At 44.5% G+C, this 12,074-nt stretch overlaps 1 protein-coding gene across 1 annotated transcript in view; it reads left to right on the top strand.

Annotated features, from left to right (window-relative positions):
- The first annotated feature begins 1,901 nt into the window (after positions 1-1,901).
- FRMD4A (FERM domain containing 4A) overlaps positions 1,902-12,074 on the top strand; it is a 466,908-nt gene continuing 456,735 nt past the window's right edge. The window contains exon 1 of the mRNA XM_082452755.1: positions 1,902-2,172. Coding sequence (XP_082308881.1) covers positions 2,140-2,172 — 33 coding nt within the window. The 5' untranslated portion in view covers positions 1,902-2,139. The remainder of the gene's footprint in view (positions 2,173-12,074) is intronic.

Below are 12,074 nucleotides of genomic sequence, written 5' to 3'. Positions count from 1 at the left end.
GAATGAGTGACGTGTCAAAGATGAGTGGAGGAGCAAACCTGTTTTAATGTCCAGGGCTAGGAGGTGGGGCAGATGAGCGTTGCTATCTTGAAAAAACAAGAGTGATTTTCTCTCTCACTCCCCTGCAAAAAAATAAAGCCCTTGATGGGATAAAGGAAGGATTTGGGGAAGAGGGAATATAATTAAAGATGGAGGTGGAGGAATGGCATTCTTGTGGAACAAATTAGTTTTTAGTTGACTCAGAAAGTGAATAATGGGTATCCTGCTAGCAGGAGGGTCTCAGAGAGTGGAGTCATAGTGGAAGGGGAATCTCATGGTAGGGTTTACAATCTTACAGAGAAACACAAGAACATGGGTAGAGGTTGATATAAAAACTGAGGTGACAAGGACTTTCTCTATCCTATTCTCCGCTGTATCACCTGAAACTAGAACAGGCCCCAGCCTGTAGTAGGTACATTACAACTCTTTGTTGAATAACTGAATAAAAAAAAGATTAAGAGACTCCCAAATACTGGTACACTGAATACAAAAAAAGTCATGGTTAAGCTAATAACTAGAGAAACAAGGTCCAGAGTCCCCCAGAAATGGCAGAGATCAAAGCAGAGTGTTGCACTCAATATGCTGGGGTTATTGAAGTTTTGTCAGGATGCTAAGACTCCGGCCAAAGGATGGAAGTACCTGGTTGAATGAGAATGAGGTTGCAGTTGTGCACCTGAGATGTAGTAGGGAAAGGTGAAGAGGAGAAGACTGGTGGTCAGCCAGGTAGAGGAATCAGGGGGTGATAGAGTTGACGTAGACCCTGGGGTTCTTTAGAATGCAGGTGTATGAACTGGAGGAGAAAACATGGGTTCATCAAGGATGAAGAACACAAATGAAGGAAGAGGCTGGGTAAGAGGACCAACCTCTGACACCATCTGGAGGTCAGCATGCGGGTTGCCCCATCTTGGAGATGTATCAAGACTCAGGCATAAAAGCAGCAGATAGAGAGACAAGTTCCATCCAAGGGACAGGGGGCATCAGCCTTAAATATCGTTGCTGAGGTGTGACATACGGTATGTGTGTGTCACATGTATATATGATGTAGAGATTTCGAATTATTTCCACACAGAGAATTTCTCAAGCATGAAAACGTTCCAGAAACCCTCATCTTTTTCAATTTCATTGTGCCCTGACCCAGGTCTTGGCAATACTTTTTCACTGTCTACTTTTTACAAGGGACCAACAAGGCTGAATGAAACACTCAGTCCTGGTTTATGTAGAGTCCTGGACCACACACACACACACACACACACACACACACACACACTTAATATTTCATGCCCAGCTGTTCAGGAACCGAGTCCATAAATCTGCTTCTGAAACTTTTCCTAAGAAGAGGCTTTGCCTATATGCTTGTACACATCTGGTCAAGCAGCGAGAAAACCCAGTTCACTATCCAGATGTTATGTCAACACTGGGCTGAAAAACGGGAACCTAGAAATATCCAAGTGGTGAGATTTCTTTTCCGGCTTTCTGCGCACCAGCCAGAACACCAGCTGAGTAATGGTGGCAAAACCTTTACATGAGCCTTGCCACCATAGATGCAAGGCTGTCAGGGTCCGTTCCTTAAAAGAGGAATGAATGAATGAACAGCTCCAGCAGTGCCTTAGGCTGTCAGCTCTAGAGAGAGCAGCCGTGGAGCCAAACCTGGGGAGCCGGGGGCTGCCCAGGCACAGCTCAGCCCCCCTCGCCTCCTGTCCTGGGTGAGATGCCCCTGTGCTTTGGTGCAGATCACTTTTCTTGGCTCAAATGCAGTACCTAAGACAGGAATCATTTGTCAAGTGAGGCTGGGACACAGAGAGCTGTAGGCAGATTATGGAAAGAGAGAGGGAGGAGAGAGAGGGAGGGGAGAGAGAGCGCGGGAGAGAGAGAAAGAGGGAGGGAAGAGGGTGAGGAAAGGAGCAGGCTTCTCCAGGAACAGGGCTTTTCCCCAGGCACTGGGGATTCAAGTTAGACAGGGTGGCAGTTCCGTGCCACCACCGGGGAGAGGGGAGTGACCAGCAACTCCTGGCATGGCTCTTTTCATGTGGGATGCTTAAGGGCTGCGGGCAGAGAGAGTAACTTGGAGGCGAGGGAAGCTGGCATGAGGATTCCACCAAAATGGAAGGGCTCCTGTCTCCGATGAGGACGAAGGTAAGGAGACTGGATCTCAATTCCTTTTGATTGCGCTTGGAGGTACAGAAAAGGCCGCTGAGGTGCCCGAAGCCTCGGTGAATGGGAGGCTCGCAGAGCTTTTGTCTTGTTTCAGAACTAGGCTGGCGAATGCAACTGGATCTCTCAAAGAATAGGCTCGCCTCAAAGGCAGCTTGATCAGGAGGAAGGGGAAAGCAGGGGGGAGAAAACCATCTGTCAGCGTGGACAATGGGAATCTTAGTAAATGAGTTCTCCTCTCGGTGATTAGACAGCCATATTTTAGCAGGATTTTCAGTCACTCTTCCTTGGAGGCTGTGCAGCCCTCAGAGCTGTTCATTGCAGGAAGTACCGATTTCTCTATTGCTGTTTAGCAGAAGGAGTAACACGTTTTAAAGGAGAGCATGCCCAGCTCCCACTCGAAATATCCTCTTTCCTCCTCCTCTTCTCTAGAGCAAGAGGGCAAGGGAATTCTCAGTGGAAAGTAGGTTAATGCATTCTGGAAGCCAGCGTGTTCTCAGAGAACTACCAGACCCACGGAAAAGAGTCCAGTGCACTGGACTAGCCTGCCGCCTAGAACTCGGTGCTGTAACATTTAGAGACGCTCGTGGGAAACAGCTCTCTGGTCTCCGGGAGGGTCTGGGAACTTGTTCTCCTGGCTGGAGTTTGTTTTTTCACTTGAAAAGGGGAATGCCGTGAAGATGGGGCATTAAAAGCTCAGATGATGAGGAGTCGATTTGATATCTAGTGTATCCACATGTAACTCTAAATGGGTGTGCCAAAAGTTCTAAATCGTGCTAGAAATACTACCTTTCCGAAAAATCAGAGGGAAATTGGCTCCAAAACCACACAGCAGAGTTGAAGCCAAAAGATTAAGGCTTTGATTTACCTCATCTCTTTGATGCTCCATTTAGTGATTCCAACACAAATAGACTCTTTTGTCATTGAATATTTTTTTTTCCCCTGCTAGTTAATGAGCATGACCACAGTATTTTAAGGGGATGTTAGAACTAGAATCTTAAGCATGAAAGCCTCCCATTCTTCGGGAGAATTCCCCATTTCCCCGTCGTGTTCCCCAGTCATTTGACAGTCATTCATTAGAAGGATCGCGCCAAGTGAGTTGGTTACCAAAGTTTCTAATCACAGCCTCAGCTGATCTCGTGCAAGAGCCCCTCTGTGACCCGTTTGCTCTCTTGGAGCACATAGCTGACATTGTTCTGGTTGCAGGCTGCGTACCTCAATCCAAGGTGCTGTGGAAACAGCAGGTATCGTTTCCCATGTTGTCCAGCACTGCAAAGAGAATGGCAAACGGCATTGGATTCCTGTGTCTCTTTACTGACAGGGTGGGGTGTGACTGCTTTAGAGGATGGCATGAAAATCTGTTCGTTTGGCCAGCTTTTGAAATTGCTGCCACTGACCCTCTACCGTGGTCTTGTGCTCGGTCAGGCTCCCATCAGAGCTGTGAATCTGCACTCATAACCTTAATGCAAGTACAACTCTCATAGACTTGGAGGGGAGTTCCCAATGCAAATGAGTCAGAACCTAAACACTGCGTCAGTCACACTGGAGGCTGATGAAAATGGGAGAAATGGATGTCAGTGGGTCAGACTACTCGTATATTATGTTTATCAGTTTAATTCACATCATGGCTTGTTCCTTAACCATTATATCACACAATGAATATTGAAACTGCCGGGGCCGGGAGGAAGGCTCCCGCTAGAGTTCAAACATAGAATCTCTACATAGCAAACCGACTGTTACTCCAACCCACTAATTTTTAGGTTTCGTGAGATTTGTGTGTGTGGATTAAATTGCTCCTGTGAATTCTTTTTAAGTCTCTTTCCTTCTGACTCTGGAAATCGATAGGTCCATATTGAAGATTCAAATTACATTTGAATTTGGTAACTTCCAGCATCATCATGACTTAGGGGACAAGACTTCACTGTGTAGAAGTCAAAAGGATATCCCTTTGGTGGGTCTCAGCTTTGGTTCCTTAATTGCCCTGTCCTGTGTTGTTGAAATTACCCAGTGGTTTTTAAAAGTGTATCCAAAGACTTAGATGAGCGGCAGTGGGTTGATGTTCTTACACTTTGATCCACGTTGTGTCTCATTAAGTCTATTCTGGGATATTTTCCCCCTTTCATAAGGATTTAGCTGGAAGTTTCTGATTTCAGAGTATCCCAATGGGTTGGACAGAGAAAGCCTCCTAGCGCTAAATTTTGATGTGTTATGGTTACTTAATAACTTACTGACAGTTTAAAGCAAGTGTTGAGGTAAATTGGACATCAGGCACTAATTTCATTATGCCGTGTAATAGACTTAACCAGTCTAAATCATGGGTGCTTAATGCATTTTTATCTTGGGATTTGCATAATTGGCACATAAATATGCATGAGATTAACTGGAAGTGGCAAAAGGAGGTGGGCAAAATGTTCACGAGTGTTCAAATTAAGGCATTTGCAAAGAGGGCACCTGAGCACGAGGGTCTCCTGGGTGGTGGCCACACTTGACATACCTGGAAACAGACAGGGTGGCAGCTGGCCTCCCCACGTCACAGTCAGTGTGCTGTCAGTGATGCGGGGACTTACGGCAGCTTTTGGCTTGTGGCTGGATTCACTTGAGTACACTACTTATTCTTCCTTTTATATATAATGCCATCTCAGAGCGTCTCCAGGCTGATGGATATACTTGTGACTGGCCTCCTGGCGGGCCACGACGCAGGTCTCAGAATTCTAACCATAACAAATGATGTTTGCAGAGGCTGGGGGAAGAAAAAGAAAGAGGGGCACCGATTGAGTCATTTCTCCTAGGAGGGTCAAGGAAAGAATTTTATAATTAATCTTCTTTGTGCACTTTTTAAAAGTGTCCTTTTTTAATTTGATTTTTAATCTCCCAACTTTCATAATTCTCGTTAATCCTCTGTGCACTGCCTCCAGTGAATGAAGCTGGCAAAAAAATTCCTCTCATTTTCAGCTTCTGGTGATTCCTGCTTGCCAGTGCCTGCTACAAAATTCGCAAGAGGAGAGGAGAGAGGAGGAGAAGAAAGGGGAGGGAAGGGGAGAGGAAGGAGGGAAAGGAAGATGGCTTGGTTAAAGGTCTGACTTCTGGTTTTTCCTTTCCGTTCTACTGAAATGTAATTGACATACCATGGCGCTGTATACGTTTAAGGCGTGGAGCGTAATGGCATATGTATGTATTTCAAAATGATCATCACAGTAAGTTTATTTAACATCCAGCCCCTAATATAGTTACCAAAAAATGTTTTTCTTTGTGATGAAAACTTTTAGGATTTACACTCTTAGCAACTTTCAAATATAACATCCAGCAATGTTCACTGTTCTCACCATGCTGTACATTACACCCCTAGTACTTAGTGATCTTATGACCAGAAGTTTGTACCTTTTGACCGCCTTCCTCCAATCCCCCCTCCCCCGTTCCCCGCCTCTGGTGACCACAAATATGATCTCTTTTTCTGTGAGTTTTTTTTTTTTAATTCCACTTATGAGAGAGATCATACAACATTCATCTTTCTCTGTCCGACTTATCACACTTAGCATAATGCCCTCATTCCATCCATGTTGTCACAAATGGCAGGATTTCCTTCTTTTTTATGGCTAATTAGTATTTCATTTTATATGCGTATATATATTAAAAAATTTCTTTTATTTATTTATTTGTTTATTTATTTATTTATGGCTGTGTTGGGTCTTCGTTTCTGTGCGAGGGCTTTCTCTAGTTGCGGCAAGCGGGGACCACTCTTCATCGCGGTGCGCGGGCCTCTCACTATCGCGGCCTCTCCTGTTGCAAAGCACAGGCTCCAGACGCGCAGGCTCAGCAATTGTGGCTCACGGGCCTAATCGCTCCGCGGCATGTGGGATCTTCCCACACCAGGACTCGAACCCGTGTCCCCTGCATTGGCAGGCAGATTCTCAACCACTGCGCCACCAGGGAAGCCCTAAAACAATTTCTTCATCCATTTATCCACAGATAGACAGTTTGGTTGCTTCCGTGTCTTGGCTCTTGTAAATAAGGCTGCAATGAACAAGGGGGGCAGATATCTTTTTGAGTTAGTGATTTCATTTCCTTTGGATAAATACCCAGAAGTGGAATTTCTGGATTATATGGTAGTTCTATTTTTCATTTTTTGAGAAATGGGAGGTCCATCTTTTATATCCAACATTACAGATATGTTTTATCAAGCACTTGCACTGTAAATGGATTGAAATTAACTTCTCTACAAAGGATGGAGTATTAACTTTTAAAAAGTTTAGTTTGACAGCTTAGTACCTCTTCTGTGTGCTAACTCGGGTTTTTAGAATACCGTGATACTCTTGCCTTTATTATCTGCTCGCCATTTATAATTAGCTAACTCCCCAGAGAAGGTGCTATTTATGTCTGATTCCCTAATTTCTGCCTCAAAGATATTGTGTCGTTTACTGCACTTCAGTTACTTTTTTTGAAGGAATGACTTCTGATCTGTGGCATGAGGTAGATATCTAAGGGAAGTCATTCTGAAAGGATCAGGCCATTTATGAAAGGGATACTGAGGAGAAATGTAAGCTGAGCTGATAAAGTGTAAGCAATTGAAATTAACACAAGAATTGTGTCTGGCTCTTGTGCACCCAGGGTAAGTACCCCACGCAGCAGCTGCTGTTAGTTCAAGGACGATCCTTCTCCACCACACTGCACTTTTGGAAGCACATTAGATACAGATGTAAGATGTGAACATCCTAAAATTACAGGCAATACAGAGAGCAAAAGAAAGAATCAAACGAGTACAAAGGCTCTCTGGCTCTTTAGACCAATTATCATACAGTATAGGAAACCCTTCAAGTCACTTAGAATTGTGCTAAGGCTGCTTGAGACTTTGCCAGGACTCCATGGAGGAGAGTGTCTGAAGTGACTCATTGTGTTCTACCTGCTTGATGCAGAGATTCTGATAAAATATTGGAATCTCCCTTTTAAAGAACTCTCTGAACTGGAAGTCAGTACAGACTAAAGAATGGTGTAGTCTGAGTTGGGAAGACTAAGGGGGGACTTGACGATTACTTTCAAACACATTAAATATACACAAGATTATTCACCAGCTAATGACAGGCTATACTTTATCTTAATGGAGACTTGAAGCAGAGGAAAACTGCTGGAGCTGAAACATGTCAGCTGTAGATTAAATTCAAGGCAATGTTTCTTGACATCAAAATGTTTTCCTGAGAAAGGTTTATACAGTTTCTAATCTAGAGGCTTCTAAGACAGGTAAGGATGATCCTACCTGTGAAGCCAGGAGGAGACTTTGAGACATGCCCTGTTTCTATGATGCTGTGAATATTCACCATAAAGCCAATAAAACCAGAAATAGGTTTGTTTATGAGGCATGCATCAGATTCCTTTACAAAGAGCTACTGTAGTGCATTTCTTGAATCCCTCACCTCAGTTGGGTACGAACAAGAAACAACTTTATTCTTTTTTCAAACAACCTCTTTCGAGGAATCTGTGAATTGTGGAGAGGAAGTTGGGGACCATAGGACAATTTACCTGGTTAATGAGAGGAGATGCACAAGTCACCATAGCCTCTCCTGGTCAGACTGCAGACTACTTTGAGCTCCTGTAGAACTTGTGGTTCAAACTCTAGCTCTGCCACTGACTAGCGTGTAATTTCCTGAGCCTAGTTTTCTCATGCATAAAATGCATACAGTGATGGGACCAATACCGTAGGTTGTTGTGAGAAGTAAATAAGATAATTGCTATAGGGTCTTGGCACGCCATAATAAATGTTAGCTATTACTAGTATCAGTGTGTGAACAAATATATAAATGAATATATACAGAAATGCAAGTCATGTGACAAGTGTTTGGAACGAATGGTCATAGTCATGAGTACAAGTAGGAAAGGCAAACCATCAATCTTCGAGCTGAAACACAGAAGGAAAGCCCCTCCCCCCTGCAAGACCCCTGTGAAGTCAGGGCCTTGCCTGTCGAGGTGCAGCTCCAAGAGCTCAGAATAAAACAGATGCCTTTGGAGCGTAAATCAGCTCTCATTACTGTCAGGCCTTTCACAAAAAATAATTATGATAGGGAGATTGTTTAGAAGAAAAGACTGTGGATTCAGCTTATGCTGAAATGTTTCCTCTCCAGGACCTCGAGAAAATCACTTTTCTGCCCCAGGTTTTGGTTTTGTCATCTCTTCACTGACACCTTCATAAAAGCACAGTCTTTCTTTTGTGCTTTAGATCTTGTAAAGTTGAACGTGCATTATCTTATGTGATCTTTACTGCAGTGGTTACAAGCCCCCTGGGAGGAGAGAGCTGGGAACAGGCAGAGGGGTGCATCTGCTGGGTCTCCCCAGACAGAACAGCCCTCCTGTTTCCCAACAGTAAGGGCTTGGTGCTTGGAGACCAGACCTGGGCAAATGCAGGACCCAAGGCTTGTTCCACCTTCCATGCCCCAGAAGACAGGTGAAAGAGCCAGGAACAGACTGCGAAACAGCCTGGCAACTGTTGGGCTTTCAGAACCATGTTTGGTCCTTTTTCATCGTGTACCAACAAAATTCCTGTTGGCCCAGGAGATTTTATGAAGTCACAGAGGAGGCCGCCTGGATGGCCCTGTGGAATGAGAAAAGGCATGGACCACTGGCTTCATCAGATGAGATAACAGGGCCCCAGGTGGCCACTCCCAGGGGCTGGTAAGCCAAGCTCCACTTGTATTGAGGGAGGGTGTAAGATGAGGATTTTTGAGCATTTCTGACACACAAAAAAATAGGGAGTTGACTTATTTGTGGTAATTCTGTTAATTTTCTGGTCAGATCTGTTTGGTGCATTCCCAGCAGGAGAAGGGTTCTCTTAACAGCAAAGCTGCTGAGCAGGAGAAAGTAACCCGGCAGTTCTTCTGTCTCATTTACCTGTCCGCCCTACAAGGATGGAAGAAGCGCTCGGATCGAGTGTCAGGGAATAAACTCATTTCCTTCTGTCAGGGTTGTACAGACAAAAGGGGACGGGTTAAAGGGCCACAAACCAGACAAAGCAACCCAATCCCTTTCCTTGAAAACAATCTGAGCACACACTCTAGAAGCTGGAAGCAGGGGCAAATGCTGTTTCCAAAGGGCACATTCCTTCTCACTAAGTGCGATGCTTTTTAATACAAGTGGATGAGCGCAATTGGATAAATTAACTCCACGTTGGTATTCAAAGGGAATTACGTTAGTGGTAATAACTGAGTGTCTTCAAAGGGAGAAAGATGCCTCAGGGAGGACCCTACTGAGTCCTGGAAGGTTGCCTTTGTCTCACGTGAAGAGCGTGAGCTCCAACGTGTTTTCTGAATGGGGAAGCTGAAACACGTAGTCATTTCCCCTAAGATTTCCAAGTCAGACACTGTATTTAGCGCTGGGGAAAGCAGTTTAGAAAACACAAAGTAGGGTACTATGAAATTTGATAAAGACCAAAGTCCTTACTTAAACAATTTGTTTTGAGAACTAGAATAGCCCCAGGTACATACATGGACTTTCTATTATTCTTCTGTCTCTACAGATTTTTGGTGGGAGATTCATATTGTGTGTGTGTGTGTGTGTGTGTGTGTGTGTGTGTGTGTAGTTGTCATTGACTTTCAAAATTGATGCTTCTGAAAATGATTCCAATGCGAGTGTACGTGGTAGAAATGGAGTAGGATTTAGATATCTTCCTAAAGGCTATAAAACAACTTTTAGTTTATTTTACAGGTTAAGTAAATCATGGCTAGCTCTTGGGTAGGGCTCTTGGGCATGTCTATTACGGATAGATTGGAAGGATATTAACATTTACTCTAAGTTACTTTGTTTTCAATGTTAGGGATAAAAGCATAGTATGTGCCGAGGATGTGCTGTAGTATGTGACAAGGAGTGAAGAGTATGCAAGTTCTCTAACTTGGTGCTGGCCAATAGAAATATAATTTGAGCTACAGGTGTAATTTTAAAGTTTCTAGTAGACACATTAAAAAAAACCACACACACAGCTATAATTAATTTTAATGATATCTTTTATTTAGCAAAATATATCTAATATATTATCCTCTCCCCATGTAATCAATATCGACATTATGAATGAGATATTTTATATTCTTTTTTTGTACTGTCTTCAAAATCTGGTGTGCATTTAATGCTTACAGCACGTCTTGACCCAGACTGGCCACATTTCAAAGACTCAATAGACACACGTGGTTGGTGGCCACTGTGCTAGATTCTAGGGCATCTCTAACTGATTTATTGGTACAACCTACAGCTGGGATTGGTCTATACTGGTAAATTGCAATTGCTATTCTAACAGGTTATTTTGACAATGTCGGCTCTCCCCAGTGCTGCTTTGTCATTGGGATTTTGACACAGCCCGGGAGCTCCGGTACAAACATATTTGGTGGGATGAATGCCCAGAGTGCTTTGACCTCTACAGTGAAGGCTAATGGCCACACACAAAGAATGAATGAGCTCAATGCCCTCATTGTGCAAGAGGGACGGGGGTCAGGTCAGAGGGGACATGTGGACACCAGGGAACAGAGCAGTTCTAAGTGGTTCATGGGGTTGTTTTCCACACTTTCCTCCCAGTCAATTTAACATTAATCTTGAGTTTCTCTCTCTTTTTTTTTTTTTGCCATTCCAAGTGTTGTATCAGGTCTTTGCCTTTGGTTTAATCGCATTCCTGTAAGGATTTTCTGTAGCTGGTTGCTGCAGACACCAGGGCACTCTATGTAGAGGTATCGCTAGCCGGGGGGACAGTTTCCTCCACCATCCCCAAACAACGGAATCCAAGTTCTTGGCCCTGCTGACCCTGATTATGGGAGGCCTCCAGGATCCCTACCCCCAGCCCCCAACTCCCTCTCAAGTTTCATGGCTACACATCCAGATAGTTGTTTGTTTCTGTTGTTCTTGTTTTCATCACCCCCTGGATATTCTGGAGACATTTTTAACTTAATATAAGCATAAACTCATCATTACCCCCTCAAGCTCCTCCTCCTTCTGTGTCCCCATCTCACTAAGTGGAAGCCCCCTCCATCCAGGCTCAAGCCAAAGACCTGGTCTTTACACCCTCTCCTTCCCCGCTGACTCTTCACATCCCATCAGTTTCCACGTCTTGGTGTCTCATCTCTGCGCTGTATGTTGTGTCTTTTCCTTCCTCTTTATCCACGTGGTCACAGTTGTAGTGCAAGTGGCCATCTTTTGGGTGAATTCTCGCTAGAGTCTCCTCGCTGGGCTTCTGGTCTCCAAGACTCCCTCCTTCTAGTGCATCAGTTTATTCCTGATAGAGCCACTGTTCTTAAACACAAACCCAATGATGTCATTTTTCTTCTCTAGCTGCTCCCATCGCCTACAAAGAAAATTATCCCCCCTAGTGTGACATTCAGGTAATTGTTACCGACCAAGGTCCTTGGCCTCCTTAGTCAGTAGAAATTGATAAGAGGCCAGACAAGAAATTCAGGCAAGCCTTTATTGGGCCCCTGTTGCAGCAGAGGGGAGTGAGAACCAGTAACAGTTTCCCTTGCTCGCTCCCTGAGCGGGGGGCGAGCTTGTTCCTTACATGGGGTGAGGGTAGGGGTGTGTCCAGGGGTCTGGTCAGAGGGGTGGCTTAGGTGTTTTGCCCACACCTTTGGAGGTGTTGAGTGCAGGGGGCATGCGCAGTACCCTGCTTTTGCTCTTGGCTCTTCAGAAGTAGCAGTTGGGTTTTTGGTCTTTTTGTATCTTGTGGTCCATAATTTGCCCCAACTGTGCATGCACGCAGTTATTTTTAGTCCCTTATAGTTTCTTTGTACTTTGTTGCTCAAGGAGACGTTTGTCCAGGTGCAAGCACTGAAGCAAAGCGTCCCAGGTCTCAGGTCTCAGCATGTCTCATAATCAGGCCCCTCACTACCTGTTCAGTGTCTGCTGTTGCCACTGCCCCCGGGATGTTC

Source organism: Balaenoptera physalus, assembly GCF_965194825.1.
Source record: "Balaenoptera physalus genome assembly, chromosome: 2".
NCBI classification, from domain to species: Eukaryota; Metazoa; Chordata; class Mammalia; order Artiodactyla; family Balaenopteridae; genus Balaenoptera; species Balaenoptera physalus.
This window is presented reverse-complemented; position numbering and strand designations above follow the sequence as displayed.